Consider the following 22,260-nt stretch of genomic DNA (forward strand, 5'->3'; position numbering starts at 1 on the left):
TCTTTGCAACCCCTTGGACTGTAGCCCGCAGGCTTCTCTGTCCGTGGGATTTCCCAGGCAAAAACAGTGGAGTGGGTTGCCACTTCTTTCTCCAGGGAATCTTCCTAACCCAGGGATTGAACACTCCCCTGCTCCCGCCCGTCTCCTGCATTGGCAGACACATTCTTTATCACTGAGCCACCAGAGAAGTCTATGGCTTAATTGTTATGAATATTAGGTTAACCTTTAAGACCAAAATTCTAGATCTAATCTTATAAATAGAAGGAAAATTTTTCTGTTAACTTAAAGGGCCAGTACAAGGCACACATCAGATGGCTGGACTTTCATTGCTGTTATTTTTTTACTTAAACGTTAATTTATTAGGCATTGTGTAACATTTCCTAATATCTAGAAATGGAAAATCCTCAGCTTTAATCAGATCAGATCAGTCGCTCAGTCATGTCCGACTCTTTGCGACCCCATGAATCGCAGCACGCCAGGCCTCCCTGTCCATCACCGACTCCCGGAGTTCACTGAGACTCACGTACATTGAGTCAGTGATGCCATCCAGCCATCTCATCCTCTGTCGTCCCCTTCTCCTCCTGCCCCCAATCTCTCCCAGCATCAGAGTCTTTTCCAATGAGTCAACTCTTTGCATGAGGTGGCCGAAGTACTGGAGTTTCAGCTTCAGCATCATTCCTTCCAAAGAAATCCCAGGGCTGATCTCCTTCAGAATGGACTGGTTGGATCTCCTTGCAGTCCAAGGGACTCTCAAGAGTCTTTTCCAACACCACAGTTCAAAAGCATCAATTCTTCGGCGCTCAGCCTTCTTCACAGTCCAACTCTTACATCCATACATGACCACTGGAAAAACCATAGCCTTGACTAGACGGACCTTTGTTGGCAAAGTAATGTCTCTGCTTTTGAATATGCTATCTAGGTTGGTCATAACTTTCCTTCCAAGGAGTAAGCGTCTTTTAATTTCATGGCTGCAGTCACCATCTCTAGTGATTTTGGAGCCCAGAAAAATAAAGTCAGCCACTGTTTCCCCATCTATTTCCCATGAAGTGATGGGACCGGATGCCATGATCTTCGTTTTCTGAATGTTGAGCTTTAAGCCAACTTTTTCACTCTCCACTTTCACTTTCATCAAGAGGCTTTTGAGTTCCTCTTCACTTTCTGCCATAAGGGTGGTGTCATCTGCATATCTGAGGTTATTGATATTTCTCCCGGCAATCTTGATTCCAGCTTGTGTTTCTTCCAGTCCAGCGTTTCTCAGGATGTACTCTGCGTATAAGTTAAATAAGCAGGGTGACAATATACAGCCTTGACGAACTCCTTTTCCTATTTGGAACCAGTCTGTTCCATGTCCAGTTCTAACTGTTGCTTCCTGACCTGCATACAGATTTCTCAAGAGGCAGATCAGGTGGTCTGGTATTCCCATCTCTTGAAGAATTTTCCACAGTTTATTGTGATCCACACAGTCAAAGGCTTTGGCATAGTCAATAAAGCAGAAATAGATGTTTTTCTGGAACTCTCTTGCTTTTTCTATGATCCAGCGGATGTTGGCAATTTGATCTCTGGTTCCTCTGCCTTTTCTAAAACTAGCTTGAACATCAGGAAGTTCGGTTCACATATTGCTGAAGCCTGGCTTGGAGAATTTTGAGCATTACTTTACTAGCGTGTGAGATGAGTGCAATTGTGCGGTAGTTTGAGCATTCTTTGGCATTGCCTTTCTTTGGGATTGGAATGAAAACTGACCTTTTCCAGTCCTATGGCCACTGCTGAGTTTTCCAAATTTGCTGAGATATTGAGTGCAGCACTTTCACAGCATCATCTTTCAGGATTTGGAATAGCTCAACTGGAATTCCATCACCTCCACTAGCTTTGTTTGTAGTGCTGCTTTCTAAGGCCCACTTGACTTCACATTCCAGGATGTCTGGCTCCAGGTCAGTGATCACACTATCGTGATTATCTGTGTCGTGAAGATCTTTTTTGTACAGTTCTTCTGTGTATTCTTGCCATCTCTTCTTAATATCTTCTGCTTCTGTTAGGTCCATACCATTTCTGTCCTTTATTGAGCTCATCTTTGCATGAAATGTTCCTTTGGTATCTCTGATTTTCTTGAAGAGATCCCTAGTCTTTCCCATTCTGTTGTTTTCCTCTATTTCTTTGCATTGATTGCTGAGGAAGGCTTTCTTATCTCTTCTTGCTATTCTTTGGAACTCTGCATTCAGATGTTTATATCTTTCCTTTTCTCCTTTGCTTTTCGCTTCTCTTCGTTTCACAGCTATTTGTAAGGCCTCCCCAGACAGCCATTTTGCCTTTTTGCTTTAATAGAAGCCATTAATTTTGTAACACACTAAGGGCCCTGTGTCTACTGTTCATAACTTAAAATCAGTGTGACCCCCCACACCCAGATGATTTGTCTGTTGCTTCTTCCTGTCCAAAAAGCATTGCCAACAGCATTTAGCATTTGATTAAGATACTATTGCAGCTCAGAAAAGAGTGAAGTGACCTTTATCTGTGACTTCACCCTCAACTTTTAAGATACCCAAGGTCCTCAGCCATAGTTAAGTCCAAACACATGATTCCACATTAAATATTTGGTATTTAAACAGAAGAGGTAAAGGAAGTTAGAGAAAAGAACATTTTTTCTTTTAAAAAAGTTGAGTTTGAGTTTCTTTGCCTTCATGCTGTCATTTCCTAATCATCTGGAGATTACAATCTCTAACTAATGAATTATTCTGGACAGCAGGTGTAAATGTATATATGTATGTGTGTGCATTTTAATTTGATTAATTATTGAGTAATTTCATGTTTGCTGAGCTAGAAAGGAATAGCTATTTTCTTTAGAATTCTAAAACATAAAATAGATCATTTATTCCTCCTTTGAGTCCATTTTTGAGCTTTGTTAACTGTTCTAGACAGTACTATTTGTTTAGCAAAATTTGAGTTTTGCTGACAGGTTCCCTTTTCACACATTTTATCATAGGGTTTGAACCATTCTTCCATCCTTTCAGCTTTATTACCTCAGCTTTGAGTTAGCTGTTTTACTTAGAGATCTTGAGTTCTTGACGTAGACTTGGTATCTGGAGAATTCGAAGATGCATGTTTCATCGTGACTGATTCATAGTGGTTACTTTGGAGAAACCTTGCAAAGGGAATATATCACTTGCTTGTTAAAGCAGGAAGGATGTCATAATCTATGTAATTTCACCTCTAGAGAACTGAAAGGAGTTTTAGTCAAAGCAAATTGTACTTCTTTGAATAAATCAACTCTTAAATACATTTTTCCAGTAATTCTTCTTTTTGTTCCCTTTGGGATAATTATTTGCAGATACATTTCACAGTCCTGAATCACAGGGGAGTGTTCTTAATGCCCAAATAGTTGAGGCTTCAGGATTGTTGATACAAGTGTGATCTGTTACATTTGCTAGAAAGTGAGTTTGTACTCTGTTCTCATTTTTCTCTAGTTATAATGCTTCAGGTTGTGATGTCTCTCCACAAATAGTGTTGGCTCTGAGAGCACTAGATCTCGTATTTGAAGAAGACCCTCAACATCTGAAAAGAAGCCAGCTGTAGCACTGCAATAGATACTGCCTAACCAGTTCCTCATTAAATGAGCACTCACTGCAGAAAGGGTAAAACCAGATATCCTTATCTGTTGGGTACAGAGGGTCTCCTGCTGCTTTTATTATTCAACTCTTGTGATCCAGCCAGATACTTAGTTTCTCCTCTAGAGTTTCAGTTCACTATCAAGTACCCATTCTAGTAGATAGGAGGTGTGTTTCACTGGTGGAGAAACAATCCCTGTAGAAGGAAACAATCCCTGTAGAACCGTCTTGCTTCATTAGAGAGTATGAGGTTCAATGTAAAAGGCCTTGAGATCATCAAAGATGCAAGGAATAAAACTCTTATTACCTTTGGGTACTACTTAGTATTTGAAATTCTGTCAGAGCTATTGTTGGATAAAAACAAATGACCATTTTTTCTTCACTGATTTTTATATTAAAATTGAAACTTAGTATTTATTTTTGGGGCATCACTTTGTTCTAGAAAATGTCTTATAACTGATCGCATGTCGATCTGAAGATGAGTATAGTAGGAAGAGTTTAAGAAGAATGGCAGCCTCGTGCTGCTTGCTGATAATGGAGAATGGTGGAGAAACTCAGGCTGGTGGTGGTCACTTAGTTCAAAATCTTGTTCAAGGTGAGCCTTTTACAACTACACAGTTAGGTGGCCATATGCAGTTGGAAAGAGGATTTTTAAGCTTCCACAGTTTTAGCTTACTTACCAGATCTTTTTTTCCCTTGTACTTTTGGCTTAGAATAAAGGTAAAATTTTGAGTTAATAAAAAGCTAAGTGATTTATTTTTCAAGTACAGCAAAGTTTTGTTTTTATGTGGTTATAACCATAGGCAAAGACAAAAATGTGTTCAGTTAAAAAAGTGAAAATTGTGTTACTTTAAGAATTTTCTTCCTGTAAAAAGATACATTTAAATAATGGGAGGTATATCTCCTTTCTTTTAAGCCTACTGTAGAAAAGCAGTCTATGGAAAACTTAGCAAAATATTTTATAAAAATCATAAATATAAATATTCTCTAGTTCCGTATTTCCCACTTCATAAAACTTGACATTTCCCATTGTAACTGGTACAACTAAAGGAATGTTCTGTGTCCTGTAGCTGTTTGCTCTCAGCCTTTTGCTCAGCTCTTTCAGATATGGAACCATTATCTTAATCTAATAATGGTTTTAATTGGATCTTAGGTTAAAGCAAACACTTCAACTAGACATGGGCTGACAGAATGTTATTAATGGAGACATAAGATGATTACAGTGAGTTAAAGGAAATAGCTTCTGTATTCAGTGCACATTCTTTATCTTGGCATTCAAAGCCTTTCTGTCCACCTTTTCAGCTTCACTTCTCTTCATCTCTAAAGAAATTATTGGTATATCATTCTGACAAATTGGGTTTCTTAGCTGTTCCTTAAACTTAATCAGTTGTATCTGATTTTGTAATTTGATGCCTAGAATAAGAATGCAATTCACAAATGAACTATTTGGCCAAGAATTCTTATTCCTAGGGCTTCCCTGGGGGCTCAGATGGTAAAAAAAAAAAAAATTGCTTGCAATGCAGGAGACCTGGATTCGATCCCTGGAGAAGGGAATGGCTACCCACTCCAGTATTCTTGCCTGGAGAATTCCATGACAGTGGGCAAAGAATCTGACGTGACTGAGTGACTAACATTTCATTTCATTTCTTATTCCTAAGATAAAATTCCCCTTAACTCCTTAACCTTTTTGCTCTCTTCACCCTGAGCATCCATGGGGTCAGTACTAGACCTTTGTCAAAGATCTGGCCCTGATTGCCTTCCTAGCTGCAGAATCTAAGGTCCCAACTTCATATAGAGCATGTCCACAAAAATACCCCACTGGTGCCTGAGAATCAGCATTCTTGAGACAGAAGTCAGTATCTTCTAAAGGCATTTTTACCCCCTCCTAATTGGGGTATCATCTAATCAATACTCATTCCTGAAATCCAGAAATCAACACTCATACTAATTGATACAAAACGTATTGCTGTAGAGCCCTGTTGTCTTTGTGTTCTTTGTATTTCCGGTGATTGTGTATTCTACTTTTCCATTACCTTTAACCTAAAATCTCACAGCTGATGCCTGACTTCTTACCTCTCTTAATCTGTTCTGTCCACTGCTCTCAAGATTCATTTTCTAAAATATAGATTGGATTTTACACTTCTACCCAAAAACTTTAGATATTTTCTATTGTCAAGAGCAGTCTTCTTCAGTAGAAATACACTGTAAACTATATATGTAATCTTAAATTTTCTAGTAGCCACATTAAAAAAAAATGAAATGGATGATGTTAATTTCAATTACTATGTTTTATTTAACCCAATATATCTGAAATATATGTTCAGCATGAAATTAAGACATTTTACAGTTTGAGGGGTACTAGGTTTTTGGACTCCAGAGTGTATTTTATGTTTAACAGCTCATCTCAAACCAAACTAGCTACATTTCAAACTAAATGACCACATATGGATGGTGGCACCCATATTGGACAGCACAGGTCTATACCATAAAGCTTAAAGTTCTTGGACTGCAGTTTTGGGCCCACCACAACTTTAGTTCCTGCACTGCATACTTCAACTTCTCTGCCACTCACCCAGGCCCCAGCAGCACCTAATTTGCTGTTCTTTTCCTTTAATTACCCTTCCCTGCCTGTGGGAATCTGACTTACCTTCCAGGGCCAGATCTGAATGCCACTTCCTAGTAAAAGCTTGCTCCACTCTCACAGTGCTCCGTGAGCATTAACCACTTGCTTTTGACTCTTCAGTAGCAGCGTTTGTGGGAGCCGTTTGTCTAGTTCTGTGAGTGAGTGGTCTAGCTACCCACTAGAAGGTGAGCTTCCCAGAGGCAGGGTGCACCTGCCTCAACCTCTGTTTCCTACCGTTCATTGTAGCGTTTGCTCCTAGGGATATTCTTATCCTTTGTTGCTTGATGTCTTCGAGATCTAATGCTATTTCTCTTTTAACAGTTGTTTACTGCAATGAAATTTCCTTTTATATATGGATCAGTTCCACTATTTAATTGGAAGTGTTCTCTCATTGTGGATTGAAGCTTTTGCTTATGCAAGAGAGGAAATACTCGTTTTCTTGTAGAAATAACTGCCTAATATGAATAAACTAGGTTTCAAATGTAGGTTACTCTGGTTTTAGCCTGGTTCTAATCCCAAATGCAACTCTTTCTGTTATATAACTTGTTCTGTGTAAGTAAACTTTGTATGTGTACTAAGACTTTTCCCCCCAAAGATTTATTGAAAAGTTTACATGCTTCTTGAATCCCCTTTTTCCCTAACAAGATTTGCAAATGGAGTTTTGCCTGGGTTCTTTTTCCCATATAAAAGCAAACAGGTGCCTGAAAGGTTATGCTCTATTCTGGGAGATATCTGATTAATGTTGAGGGGCTATGCCAGGTCAGACTCTGTAACCCGTTGACAGATTGTTTAGTGAGTGCCAGGATCAACTCTCAACATTATCTCAGGTTTTAATGGTTTTCTTCTGAAGGACATTTGTAGATGAAACCAGTTTGTATTTAAAGTTAATTGTGGCTCTCAGATCAGAGACTGGTTAAAAAGAAATTCTTTCCTTGAGCAAACAGTAGTTTGAAAAGAACGAATGATTCATCAGATGCAGTTGTAAGGACTATAATTGCATTCTGTGTTTTAACACAAATTATTGCATTTAAATCGTGGTAAAAATCTTACCGCTGGTGAAGTAAAAATTCCTCAAAAGAAGCTCCCACTAAACTTTCATAAGAATTTCTGGATAGCCTTCCAACTGCCTGAAAAACAGCGATACTTCTCACTGGGAGGGTAGACTTCAGCCATCCCTGAAGCTTCTCTTTCTGCCTGCCTCTCTGCACCCCATCAGTCTACCTGTGAGTCCTTTTGTTGCACTGGATCCCAAATCCTGCACTCTTACTGCACTGCCACTGTTTCCTAACGGAGCCACTGAGACTGTCTCCAGACTCATGCCTTCACTGCTTTTGCTGTCCACGTGGCAGGCAGAAGGATCTTTTTTCTTATCGTTATTACTGTTTAAATTTTATATAATGGAAAATTTCAAGTATATATCAAAATAGAAGGATGAATGTATCTCTCATTCAACTTCAGTTATCCATTCATGGCCAGCCTTATTTCATCTACTCTTCTGTCACACACACACACACACCCCACTAATAATTTGAAACAAATCACAGATATATCTAATCAACTAATTTGTATTTTGCCCTAAAGTGAAATTTTGCCTTGTGACTTCCCTGTCAGCTAGTGGTTAAGGCTTCATGCTTCCACTGCAGGGGGCATGAGTTCAATCCCTGGTTGGGAAGCTTACCACAAAGCATGGCCAAAGCGGGAGGGAAAAAACATGAAATTTGCCTGTTGGTTGGTCATAAGAGATGGGAAGGTTTCTGCCACAAAGTGATACGTTATTTGTCAACCTCTTTACTGTCTTCCAGCTCTGTTTCCTCTTATTTTTTCAAGATGTGTTCCACTTCTGTTTATTAAGTGCCATTACCAGAGAAACATGTAATGTGTTCATTTTACGTTGTCAGTTTTTCAGAGATGCATATATAAGCACCTTGCTACTTTTGTACCAGATATATTCTTTGAAGTGTGTAAGTTGAATGTACAAAAAATATACATATAGCCCATTTACACTTCAGAAACAAGCTCATAGAAAAAGAAATCAGGTTTGTGGATACCAGAGGCAGGAATGGGTGAGGGGTAATTGAATGAAGGCAATCAGAAGGTACAAACTTCCAGTTATATTAAATAGGAGGAGCCTCGTAGGCTGTAGTCCATGGGGTCGCTAAGAGTCGGACACGACTGAGTGACTTCACTTTCACTTTTCACTTTCATGCATTGGAGAAGGAAATGACAAGCCACTCCAGTGTTCTTGCCTAGAGAATCCCAGGGACAGGGAAGCCTGGTGGGCTGCCGTCTATGGAGTTGCACAGAGTCGGACATGACTGAAATGACTTAGCAGCAGCAGGAATGTAGTATACAATTTACACTTCAGAAACAAGCTCATAGAAAAAGAAATCAGGTTTGTGGATACCAGAGGCAGGAATGGGTGAGGGGTAATTGAATGAAGGCAATCAGAAGGTACAAACTTCCAGTTACATTAAATAGGAGGAGCCTGGTAGGCTGCAATCCATGGGGTCGCTAAGAGTCAGACACGACTGAGCAACTTCCCTTTCACTTTGCACTTTCATGCATTGGAGAAGGAAATAGCAACCCACTCCAATGTTCTTGCCTGGAGAATCCCAGGGATGGGGGAGCCTGGTGGGCTGTCATCTGTGGGGTCGCACAGGGTCAGACACAACTGAAGCGACTTAGCAGCAGCAGGAATGTAGTATACAATTTAAATTATATGATAAATATAATTAACACTTCTATATGTTATATATGAAAGGTGTTAAAAGATAAAAGAGCAAATCCTAAGAATTTTCATGCATTGGAGAAGGAAATGGCAACCCACTCCAGTGTTCTTGCCTAGAGAATGCCAGGGACAGAGGCTGCCGTCTATGGGGTCACACAGAGTCGGACACGACTGAAGTGACTTAGCAGCAGCAGCAGCAGGAGAGAAATCATTCATGGGTCCTTGCTGGTGTCAATTAATGAGATATTTTACCCCTTTTTTCTTACTAATAAGTTTTCAAAAAGTCCAGTGTGTGTTTTATACTTAGAGCATTTCTCAGTTTGCATCAGTCAGGCCCATATCTAGTGCTTCCTAGCCACACACGGTGGTGGCACTTATTGCTGGGCAGTGTGGCCGTGTACAGGATGGTGGTTGTCTCTGAGGGAGGAGCAAAGAGGGTAAGATATATTCTTAATTTTGTTTTCTCTTTCACAATTATTGACCAATATTTGAAGTTAAAAGTTTGCTGCCTTTGGTATTCTTCATGATGGCCAACTGGCTCAGTTGTATTCTCACTAGCATCAGCACTTTTTATTTATTTATTTATTTATTTATACATAAATGTCTATTTAGTTCTTTGGCCCATTTTTTGATTGGGTCATTTATTTTTCTGGAATTGAGCTGTAGGAGTTGCTTGTATATTTTTGAGATTAGTAGTTTGTCAGTTGCTTCATTTGCTATTATTTTCTCCCATTCTGAAGGCTGTCTTTTCACCTTGCTTATAGTTTCCTTTGTTGTGCAGAACTTTTAAGTTTAATTAGGTCCCATTTGTTTATTTTTGCTTTTATTTCCAGTATTCTGGGAGGTGGGTCATATAGGATCCTGCTGTGATATATGTCGGAGAGTGTTTTGCCTATGTTCTCCTCTAGGAGTTTTATAGTTTCTGGTCTTACGTTTAGATCTTTAATCCATTTTGAATTTATTTTTGTGTATGGTGTTAGAAAGTGCTCTAGTTTCATTCATTTACAAGTGGTTGACCAGTTTTCCCAGCACCACTTGTTAAAGAGATTGTCTTTAATCCATTGTATATTCTTGCCTCCTTTGTCAAAGATAAGGTGTCCATATGTGCGTGGATTCATCTCTGGGCTTTCTATTTTGTTCTCTTGATCTATATTTCTGTCTTTGTGCCAGTACCATACTGTCTTGATGACTGTGGCTTTGTAGTAGAGCCTGAAGTCAGGCAGGTTGATTTCCTCCAGTTCCATTCTTCTTTCTCAAGATAGCTTTGGCTGTTCGAGGTTTTTTGTATTTCCGTACAAATTGTGAAATTATTTATTCTGCTCTGTGAAGAATACCGTTGGTAGCTTGATAAGGATCGCATTGAATCTATAAATTGCTTTGGGTAGTATACTCATTTTCACTATATTGATTCTTCCAATCCATGAACATGGTATATTTCTCCATCTATCAGTGTCCTCTCTGATTTCTTTCACCAGTGTTTTATAGTTTTCTATATATAGGTCTTTAGTTTCTTTAGGTAGATATATTCCTAAGTATTTTATTCTTTTCATTGCAATGGTAAATGGAGCATCAGCACTTTTTAAGAAAATCAGTTTTCATTCTTATAAAATACAACAAAGATTAATAACACAAATAGTTATGTGCAAAGATGAAAATCCTGCTGAAAACAACCTTTTGGTTGGGAGGCAATGCCACCCTGTGGTAGCTCACGTGTTTATTCATCAATATATGACAGATCAGATTCTAAGTAGAGAATGTGGCTTAGTAGTATTAGTGTATAATACATTAAACCTGACTGCTTTTTATTCTGAATTTCACAGTAAATTTATGTACTAGTGTGTAGTAAAATTAGTAATAGGAAGACGGGTAAGAATTCCTGAGACACTGATTAGGACTATCTTTTGAATGTAAAATTTTTATTTTTATTTTTTAGGAGTTGCAGATGGTGTAGGAGGATGGAGAGACTATGGTGTTGATCCTTCTCAGTTCTCAGGGACTTTAATGCGAACATGTGAACGGTTAGTAAAAGAAGGACGGTTTGTCCCGAGTAATCCTATTGGTATCCTCACCACAAGCTACTGTGAGTTGCTGCAAAATAAAGTACCTTTGCTTGGTAAGTACATATCCCATGTGTTTTCCTCTCTAAACACCCCCCCACCCACCCCCGACTCTCCCCACCCTCCGGTGGTTCAGACAGTAAAGAATCTGCCTGCAATGCTGGAGACCCAGATTTGATCCCTGGGTTTGGAAGATCCCCTGGAGAAGGCAATGGCTGTCCACTCCAGTATTCTTGCCGGAGAATCCCATGGACACAGAAGCTTGGTGGGCTTGCAAAGAGTCAGACACAACTGAGCGACTAACATTTAAAGAAGCCCAGGAGGTGGTTAACAACAAAACCAAGAAAATCACCGGCCCAGCTGTTTATCCGAGGCTCTTCCTGTTAAACAGTTTGATGGAGAAGCCATAGGCTACACCAGAATACTTAATACTGCGTGAGATAAATACAGCCACTTTGGAAAACAGTTTAGAATTAAAGAATAAAGTTAAACATGAATAGATAATATGCCCCAAAAGTTCAGCTTCTGGGTCCTTTACCTTGAACTAGAGAAGCTCTTGCACATCAAGAGATGGTACAAGAATGTTCATAGTAACCTCATTTATAATAGCAGAAAACTGGGAACAACCTTAAAGTCATTTATAGGAGGAAAATGCATTTTTAAATAGAATGCGTTAAGGTTGCATGCAGTACTCAGGAGCATGTTGTTGAGGAGAAAGATGACTTTGCAGAATACCACCCACCAGTCTGAGTCCATAAATTTCCGTTTCAGAAACATAAAGCTGTATCATTTAGGGGTCCTAAAATATAAAAGAAGAAAAGCAAGTGGTTGTATAATTGGGTTAGTGATTCTCTCCCAGGGAGGAAGAAAGGGGATTGAGGTCCCACGTGTAATGCTCAGTTGATTACTTGCGGGGAGTTCAGGTTGCAGATAGACTGCCCAGTTGCTTGCAGTTAGCAGTTACATTAGTCTGTATAGATCCCTGTTAATCTTGTATTAGAAAATATACAAATATGTAGTGTTTGTTTATATGGCATGCCAGTGAAGCGTTCTTTGGCCAAGCTGCTCCATTTGTTTGTTAAATGGTTTCTTGGGCACTTACCCAGCCTTCTAAGCAGGCTCTCAGAAAGGGTGTTATTAAGTTTCTGCTAATTGCCAGCATCTTTCTGGTTACTAGAAGGCCCCCTCCCAGTCAGCAGGCACATTTAAAATCAGCCGCCTCTTTTCAGTGTAAATGGAGATTTCCATTTTTGTAGAATTTTACCTTCAATTTGAAACCTTTGTGAGAAGGGGTTGTTTCCATCATGCTTCTGTCTTCTCTGTGCTGTGATTAACCTGCTTGTTCTCCTTCTAACTGAAGAGAAATCTTGTCTTGAGGTTTCAATATACTACTTTGTCTTAATCTGCTATTTTAGGCTTGCAATCTTGAACTTCCCTGGTATCTTGAAATATCCTAGACTCTATTTCTAGCACCTCTCTGTCAACTTGCCATATGACTTTAGGCAAACCACCTAACCTCTGACCCCCTTATTTCATGTTAACTAGATAAATCCATTTTTGTGAAAAGCAGTGACTTAAAGCTTCTTATAGTACTCAGAAACATCTTAAGGGAAAAGAAGACACATTGCAGGGTACCATCTGACAGAGAGTCTGTAGACACAATACAAGGGGCCTGACTCCTATGCATTCCTGTGAGTCTTCTGCCAATACCACTCCAACCCCAACCCTGTTACTAAATTATGTGACTAAATTATTATGACTTGGAATAAACCATTACAGCCTATAACAACTATCCTCATTTTGTGCTTTGAAAGCTTTGTTTTTTTGCTGAGTTTCTTCCTTATAACTGCTTTTTCCCCTATTCACCTTCATGTAACTGGAGACTTAGTAGAATAAGTTTAAGGACATAAAAGAGGTTCTTTTACATTGAATGTTATAACTAACCGCTTTCTCCTAAAAGACACTTGGAAATATGTTTGACAACATACATACTTCTCTCTTACCTTATCTACATATCTCTAAGCTGTTTGTAACAAAAACCCAAGTATATTTTGGCAAAGGCAGGCTGCTAAGTTTTATTGAACCTCAGCTGTAATTATAAATAATAACTTTATAAGATTAGGTAATCTTTTTTTAAAAAATCTTACAACTTTGAAAAAGCATAATTCAAGTATAAAGGGTGAGCTGATAGCTGTAACCACTTATTTCTTGAGAATTTCTAGCTGCTTTTAGATCTGAATTGGCATCACAGGCTAATTGTTTACATATATTATTTCTTCAGAAACCCTTAAATGGATTTAGGTCTTATGAAACCAACATATCTTAAGAATTTGAGGAATTAATCCTTGTAAGGTTATCCCTTTCTTCCTTTGCTGCTGAAAATGCTTAACTGTAGTTTACAGAGTAAGGGCCATTTTATCATGAGGGATATGCTTGGGGACCTGTCTGGATTGCTCATCTGAGTATTCAACATGGTTCTTAGCACTCTTTTCTTTCTTCTTTGCTTGTTTGTTCTTCATCAAATATTTAAGGGTGAACTCTTCTCCCCATGTTAGACTGTCAGGGCCTGAGCCGCTGTACTCATCAGTAATTTGAAGAGGCCCAGATGATTGTGTAAGGGTGAGCTTCCCCTGTTTGGCACTGCTTTGCATGTTAAAGCTCTGTCTATCACTCACGAGGACCATTTTGATTCTAACACAGCGGGTGACTGCCACAGGGGTAGCAAAATGATAGCCTAGGTTTGTCAGTGAGTAATAATGAGTCAACATGAGTCCTTCCTGCAGCAGCATCTTCAGGACTGTGCTTCTCATCTGTCATTTTTTTGTTCTCAGTTGAATTAATCCCATCAGCTTTCAAAAGATCTTTTGTGTGGTGGTTCTGTTAATGATGTAAATGATTAGATTTTTTGTGCATTGGGTTAGGAAGGAAGGGTAATTGGTGACTTTAGCTCTAATGTAAGCTATAGAATAGGTTCTCAGACAGCATGACCAGTTAGTTACAATACAAAATACAATACAATACAAAAAATACTGTTTTTCTTTTCTTTGACATTTAATGGGTAGGGACTAGATAATTTAGTATTAACCTGTCAGATTTGTACCCGTGCATATACTGTAGATAACAAGGAAACAATTTCTGAACATTACAGTGACACAAATGCTTATATTTAAGTGTTTTTTAATTAAGTTACACATTTTCATTAAGGAAACAGTAACAAAAATTTAAATTACTTATAATCTATTAAGAAAACTATTAATTTTTTAGTGATTATGCCTCCTGACCTTTTTTCTTTGGGCATAGCATAATAGTAACAGGAATTGAATTTACTGTGTGCTCACAGTAGCCCCAATGACGTAGATTTGTAGGTGCTTTTATTCCCCATTTTGTTAGGAAGAAACTGAGGCCTAGAGAGAATAAGTGGTTTGCCCACGGCCATATCACATGGCTAGAAGGTGATAGAGCACTGGGATTTAACACAGCTGGTTCCACAGCCTGTTTATTTTCTTCTTTTTGCCCTTTAACTGTCATTTTAGCAGGTTAGCTTTTGCCTACATATTGTGCTTTTTAAAAAAAGATTACAATATCGATGTTTCTGATGTACAGTTCGTTATATTTGGTATCACTTTTTTTTTTTTTTTTGGTATCACTTTTTAAAGGTAACTTTAATACGAGCTTATAATCTACTTGTTTCACTTATCTTTTGTTTTCAAATATATTTCTCTCACACAGTTTTAGTTGCTGTCAAATAGCCAGCGAACACATTATTTATTGTAAGTCTTTGACATGATTTAACTAATTTTATCTTACAAACAGCTCTCTGAGGTAGTTACTGTTATCCCTGTTTTTATAGATGGGGAAACTAAGGCACAGACAGGTTACATAATTTGTCCCAGGTCGCACAGCTAGTAAGTGGCAGAGCTAGTGTTAAGATGCAGGCAGGCTGTCTCTAGAGTCTGTATTCCTAAGTATTATGTGATAGTGCATAGCCTTCCATTGTATGGATGAGCTGTAATTTATATAACCAACCCCTTAATTTTAGATGTTGAGGTTGTTTCCAGTTCTTTGTGATCTTATACAGTGTTTTGTACTTAAGTCTTGTTTGCATTTCTATTTTCTTATAATAAATCCTCACAAATGGAATTGCTAGGTCAAAGGATATGTACATTTTTCAGGGCAATATTGTCCTTTAGAAAGATTTATTTAAGTTTTACTCTTATCACCATGGAATGAGAGTGACCACGTTCCCTATACTAGTGCAGTGATCATTAAAAAAATATATGTATTTACAGACCATTTACATGGTTGTTGAACTGCTTATTTTTTCAATTTTGCCATTTTCTGTAGGTATAGGTTGAAATTTTAGTATTTGAAAGCAATCTCACTAACTGTATTACCAACTTCAGGCTGAGAAAGGTCCTGTGAGCTGTGTGCTACAAAGGCACACAGAAGCTTCTGCTTGGAATGTTCCCTCTAAATGTTAGTAGTCTCTGTAAAGTGAACAGGTTGATTCCCCACCCATGAAACTTGATCTTGTTACTCCATAGTGAGTCTGCAATAAAATTTTTTCATGACCTCACCAGATGGAAATCCCGTTAAAAATTGAAGTTATGTGCCCTGTCTTAAATGTTAGTGAATTTCACAGGGAAGGCTTTCTGCCAGTGACTAATGAAAAGTGTCATGGAAACGTGACATTCTCATTTTGGCATTTAAGTATTAAAACTTAATATCTCAATAACATCCTTTTGAAAATTTGGCATAGATTATAGCACTATTGAAATGAAATAATGTGGTTAAATACCAGCCATTTTTATTATTTCTTCATCAGTGGCCCACTTTGTATGTGTAGTATAAATCCCTTTTTCTCTCCCCATTGTGTTGATCATGATCAGGTTACTACTGACATGGGTATGGAGCTGTAACTAAGAAAGGACCTATTTAGGCAAAGGAGGTTCACGTTATGGTATGTTGCTCCTCAGGATGATATGATAAAAATGTGTATGCAGAGACAGTCTGGGAAGAGAAAATAAATGGACATTGTTTTTGTTTCTAGGTAGCAGTACTGCGTGCATCGTGGTGCTGGACAGAACTAGCCACCGCTTACACACAGCAAACCTGGGTGATTCAGGCTTTCTGGTTGTCAGGGGTGGGGAAGTTGTGCACCGATCAGATGAGCAGCAGCATTACTTCAACACTCCATTCCAGCTCTCAATCGCGCCCCCCGAAGCCGAGGGAGTTGTCTTGAGTGACAGGTAATCTCCCCTCTCTCACCAACAGGTTCCCTTCCATTCCCCTTAACTAGGCTGTTAGAGATGGGCATTTTCCATTCTCACGTGAGAAGAGAAGACACATTGAAGACCTTTTAGTCTGACATCGAAAGATATTCTGCTTGAACTTGATTTCCAGCCAAGTTGAATTCTGATAAACACCTAGTAATTTGACCTGACCGTGAAAATACTATTTCAAGCTTATAGAATATCAGTTTTTCATACCAAGACCACATGATACATACAGTTGTATTTTTTAAGTAGTGCTGGATAAATGAGTCATTGTTCATGTGTGCCGTGCCATATACAAGGTTTTGCATATGTTATTAGGGAAGAATTCAAATGGACATCTGCTTTATTTATCAGAATAACTTCCTGATTCTCAGAGCTGCCTATAATGTGCATCAAATGGAACTTTCAGTCCTTGCAGAACTTGTCAGGCAAAGTTAACTTGCAGGAAATGGACTTAAAGGTGGTCTTGGGAATGTTCTCTGATGGTTCTCTTAGATGTGTGCTTTTTTTTTCTTCCAACACCTTCTCAGTTCATTTTAAACTGTCAAGACCTTTCCAGGACAATCAGTACTTTTTTCAATCAACTTTTATAGTTTACCTTTTCTCAGATCAGAGTACAGAGTAATACTAAGACAGTCTCAGATTTCACTGCCTTTAACAACCTTATAGGGTTTGACACAAACATTGTTGGCAATTCATAAATGTGGTAAACTGGGTAATGAACCTGTTGTAAAAGTAGAAGCATCCTAGCAAACGCAGATTGTCTCTACTTAATAGTTCTTATTAGGCCAAACCTTAGGTCCAGACGAAGGTAAAATGATGATTACTGCCATCTTTAACTAGAATGAGCATATTATATAAGTGCTCCATATTACCCATCGAAAGTCTATTGCTGACTCCTACAGAGAGGGAAGCATTTTTTTTTTTACTTTCAGAGTAAGGCAGATTACCATAATAGGAAGAAAATTTGATTATAGGCCCTTCTTCAGTTGGCTGTAGTAGCACATCGATATTAGTCACATTGGAGTGAGGCAAACTCAGAACCCCAAGACCTTGGTAAATGTCAAGTTAAGCTAACAGTTTTTGGAGAAACAGTGTTTTCAATTTTCCTTTATTTGATCCTTGTTGTTTTGGCTTCCCAGTGCTAGAGCGGCCCTGCGGTACCTCACACACTATCTTTGGGACAGTTTGGTCAGGGCAGCACTTGGCCTGTCCTGCCAGTGAGGTGGAGGTTGCTTCCCCTGGAGCCCAGAGACAGTTTGCTAGCATGTGATTGCAGCTCGTGTTTCAGTGCAGTCAAAAGTTTCCAGCAGCACAGTATGTTCAATCAAAATGGGCAAAACTGCAGCTGGCAGAACACCAAGCTCATGGGTGGGAGTGTTGGGAGAAGAGGACGAACTGTCCAATGGCAGCGAGTCTCTCACAGGCAGCATAGCAAAAGACACTCCTGGGGAAAGAAAAACCTCAGCATAAAATAGAGCTTCAGTGCCAACCTGGTCATTAATCTAAACTTCTAGAGTCTGATTCACTTCCAAAGACTGAGCAAATGTGAAATGTCTTGTATTGTTTCTCTCTATTCCATGGAAGAAATCAACCTGGTTTCTACCAATTTACAGTCTGTTTTAGTGTCTTTTTTTTTTTCTCTTGGCTGCTTGTTATCCTTTGTTATCAGTCTCTCTTATCTATAAAATATTATTTTAACCTTAACTTACAAATTTCCTTTAATAGCTGTTTTGACAACAGCTATTGTTGTTAAAGCAGCTATGTTATTGTATAAATGTATAAGTGAAAGCTAGTTTGTTCCTTGTCAGAAGCCCATTACAGAACTTTCAGGTGTGGTGCTGCTTTTCTCAGTCAACAGAAGACAAACTAGAAATTTTCTTAGTGTAAATCCCCAGCAGCCATGGGTAGGCTGTTTGTTTTTATGTTTTCCCTTTACAAATTTTATAATACATCACTTAAACAATTTAGTTTTTTTTTTTTTTTGGTGAGGCTTAAGGTGCTTTTGTTCTGGCCCCTGCCTTCTGGGTCAGTGTATGAATTTTTTCCTGGCTCTTGTTCCCTAATTACACATTAAGGCAGATTATCAGATACCTCACCTTTCCCTCACCTTGGAGGCCTGGAAGTGGCAGAGCTGGCCTTTCAAAATGGCTGAGAACCAGTCTCCAAGGGGGCCATGAACTCTTTGAATATATTATCTTCTCTTTTTCTCCCCACCTGGGCTTCTGTTTTCTTCATGTAAGTCTCCCCTCTATCTTTTTAAAAAAGTTTTACACAGATGTAATGAAAAATCTACCACCTGTCCTCAGAGGCAGCCCGTTACGTTTCTTTGAATCCTACCGGATTTATTCTCTCCATATAGAAGTGCCTGTATAATATAGATCTTTCTTTCTCACACACACACTACCTTGTTCTTTTCATTAACAATATTGAGTCTTTACCCAAATTGGAGGGTTAGTTACTGTGATTCTTCATTCATTAACTATTTCTTGAAGATGTATTGTGTGCCAGGAGCCCTTATAAATAAGTAACCTGTGCTTGATGGGAACTTTGTAAGCCCTGAGAGAGACAGTCTTTACTCTGCCAGAGTAAGGGTGATTTATTAATATTGATTTGGTGTTACAAATAATACACCAGTAATTACTAGTATTATAGTAAGAAATACCATTGTAGATATTTCACATGAATTAATTCTTATAGGACTTGCATGGGCTCCTCCACAGTGCTCATTTATTCCACTAGAACACAGCCTCCAAATTTAAGCCTGCAGGGAAACTGATGAGTGGAAAGTGAGTAAGAGAGGATGGAATTTGGCACTAAAGAATCAGGAAACAAAGACTCATTTCCACTAGGATTCTAGAGGCATTTTAGTGTCTGACTCAGAAAAGAACCCTTCTGCCTTTTAAAGCACATGTGACTAATCATCAAACTCAGTTTTACTTGATAGTTTTTGTTAAGCTTTTGAAAGATTTATATCAGTTTTCAGTTAATTTTTTTCAAGGTTAGGGATTTCAGAATAGTGGTTTTTATTATTGACTGCTACTATAAATTAGTTTTCCTTAAAGCCTTGTTATATTCTAGCATCGTCCCCATTGGAAACTTCTAACAGTATCTCTAAAGGGCTCTGCTAACTTTGCCCCCACCCTGTCCTTGTTACAGCCCAGACGCTGCTGATAGCACATCTTTTGATGTCCAGTTAGGGGACATTATCCTGACAGCGACAGATGGACTCTTTGACAACATGCCTGACTATATGATCCTTCAGGAGCTAAAAAAGTTAAAGGTAATTAACTCAAAGGTGGGCCTTTAGAAACAGTGACCGTCCCTGGGCAGCCGAGGTTTTTTTATTAATTCAGTTGCATAAGCTCTTTTTGTAGTTTTGGAAAGGACTACTTTGTGAATTTAGGAAAATGAAAATGGTTCTGATCTTGTTCTAAACAATTGTAGACAGAAATATTCACAGTTGGAAAACCTGAGGAAAAAAGAGGCTTCTCATCCAAGCCTCTCTTTAGTAGGGTGATAAAGGTAGGAAAAACTCCAATGAGAGATTTCTTGTTTGTGTTTTTAATTGCATTTTAATGGTATTTAATGGTGTTGGTTGCTGGTTATCTTTTTCATTTTTCAGTCCCGTAACAAACCCAGCAGGTGTTGAGGCTGGGAAAGATAGGAAACCATCATACCAGAGCCAGCCAAGGGTAGCAAGCAGCCAGGGGCCTTGATGATCTGAGCTGTCACCAGTAACGAAACAGGTCAGACTTGGCCCATACAGTGAGTGGAAGGAAGTGAAAGCCAGTCTGCATATTCTGCTGGCTTTGTGAAGTACTGACTTGGGGGGATTGATCTTTTCTCATGTTTTTACTACTAACCAGTATGACCTTGAGTTTTCTAAACTTTCTTAGCAGTGTTTTTCTCACCTGTAAAATAGGGGTGGGATGGTTCAAAGACCCTGTTTTGTAGGGCCGTGGTGAGGATGAACCAAGACCATGCACTAGAAATCCTTAACACCATGCTTTGTCTGTGGAGCTTAGGAAAGGCCAGGTGCTGACACTTGCTGGCACTCTGCCACGTATGTAACAGAAGGAGAGGCAGAAATGACACATTCCCTGACCTTATGGGGCTTACATTCTAGTGGAGGAAGACAGAGAATACAGAGAAAGAAAGAATAGAAATAGTGTTGTTGCTAAATAAAAAGAAAAATAAAGCATGGAGAAGAAACAGAGAATAGAGAGGGCTTTTCAGTGGGGCATCTGGCAGCATTTACTTGGAGAGCAAGCACACTAAGCTTGGCCAGGCGTGCGTTCCCAAGCAGGGAGAATTTCGAGGTCATCCTAAAATGCTATCAAAATCCGCCCCTTCAATCCCATCCCATTTTAGCAAGAATGCCTTAAGAATTTCAAGGGGGGCGGGGGAGATACGAAAATTCAAACTTCAGGACCCAAGGCCATCCTCACAAAGAACTTTCTCATTGACGTCCTATGCAGGCAGCACTGGTGATCTCGTTCATTTTAGTCGAGGTATTATGTTCCACTGTCTTCTCTAACTGAAATAAAACTTAAATGATGGAAACTATGATTAGATAAATATTACTGTCTTAAAAAGTGATGTTTGCAAGTGATGTTTACTTACGTGTAGAAATCATGTGAGGCATTTTGGTAAAAATATCTCCCTCATATTTTTGTATTAGAATTCAAATTATGAGAGTATACAACAGACAGCAAGAAGCATTGCTGAGCAAGCTCATGAGCTGGCCTATGACCCAAATTATATGTCACCTTTTGCACAGTTTGCATGTGACAACGGATTGAATGTGAGAGGTAAGCATTCTTTGGGACCTTCGTAAGGACTAATTGGGGACTTAGGGGATGGGAGCATTCTGGGCTGTGTGTGAGGCCGGCTGCTGCACTGGGGTGAGACTGCTCAGGGGTCCTCCCCCAGCTGTGAGCCGGTGACTCTGAACAAGGTCAGCAGGCCCGATCACTGGAGGACAGCAAGTGCATGTGTTCCCTACAGAGGTGCCCTTCAGAACTGCACTTCATTGGCTGCAGGGGCAGGTGGAACCTGAAGCCCTTTATCGCCGCCAATGCTCTGCTTGGACCCGAGCCCAGAAAACCTCCGAGTTCTGCCTGGAGGGCCTGGACATTGCTAATGGTTTAAACATTCTGCCCTTCACAAGTCTGACATTTCACTTCTCCCTTCCTCTGGCTTTGTGGGACTCATTCACAGTATTTGCCTACCAAATTGCTATAGCGAGTTTTTTGTTTTTTGTTAATTTTTATTAATTGTAATTAATTGCTTTACAGTGTTGTGTTAGTTTCTGTCGTACAGCAAAGTGAATCAGCCATATGTCCCCTTTTTTGGATTTCCTTCCTATTTAGGTCACCACAGAGCGCTGAGTAGAGTTCCCCTGTGCTGTGCAGTAGGTTCTCATTAGTTATCTGTTTTATGCATAGCAGTGTGTATATGTCAGTCCTAGTCTCCCAATTCATCCCACCTGCCTCTATAGGATGTTTTGAAAAGGGAAGACTCTCCTTGCCTAGAGTCTTCCTACCTACTGAGCAATGTGTAACTTTGGGAGCAGGCCAATAGCTCAGCTTTGAGCTTGGATAACATGTTGGTGCAATCATATTAGCACTTGTAGAGTTGGTCAGTTTCTTGCAGGTATAATATTAGGACACGTAAAGCATTTCTTAGCTGTCTGGGAAATATTAAATAGGAAAAAAGCACATGCCATAGCTGTTTGCCAGATTAGACTACAAGACTATCAACTAGTTTCAAAACATTGGATATGTTTGTCCAAATTAGGATTACAGGGGGTGGAACATAGAACTTTCCTGTCAGGCAGAATAAATCTTAGTAACATTTTGTCTTTATTGTGATTGCTATACAGAGCATGTGGTGGTGGCCATTTTAACAAAGCTCCTATTGTAAAGGAGCAGAGAGGATTTTTTTTTAAAGGTTCAATTAAATTAGATGTAATTTC

General features: G+C 39.1%; 1 protein-coding gene across 1 annotated transcript in view; it reads left to right on the forward strand.

Moving 5' to 3' along the window:
* PPTC7 (protein phosphatase targeting COQ7) overlaps positions 1-22,260 on the forward strand; it is a 45,276-nt gene that overhangs the window by 19,024 nt on the left and 3,992 nt on the right. The window contains exons 2-5 of the mRNA XM_070386183.1: positions 10,881-11,060; positions 16,055-16,253; positions 19,440-19,563; positions 20,965-21,094. Of these exons, the coding sequence (XP_070242284.1) occupies positions 10,881-11,060; positions 16,055-16,253; positions 19,440-19,563; positions 20,965-21,094 (633 nt within the window). The remainder of the gene's footprint in view (positions 1-10,880; positions 11,061-16,054; positions 16,254-19,439; positions 19,564-20,964; positions 21,095-22,260) is intronic.

Source organism: Bos mutus, chromosome 17 (assembly GCF_027580195.1).
Source record: "Bos mutus isolate GX-2022 chromosome 17, NWIPB_WYAK_1.1, whole genome shotgun sequence".
NCBI classification, from domain to species: Eukaryota; Metazoa; Chordata; class Mammalia; order Artiodactyla; family Bovidae; genus Bos; species Bos mutus.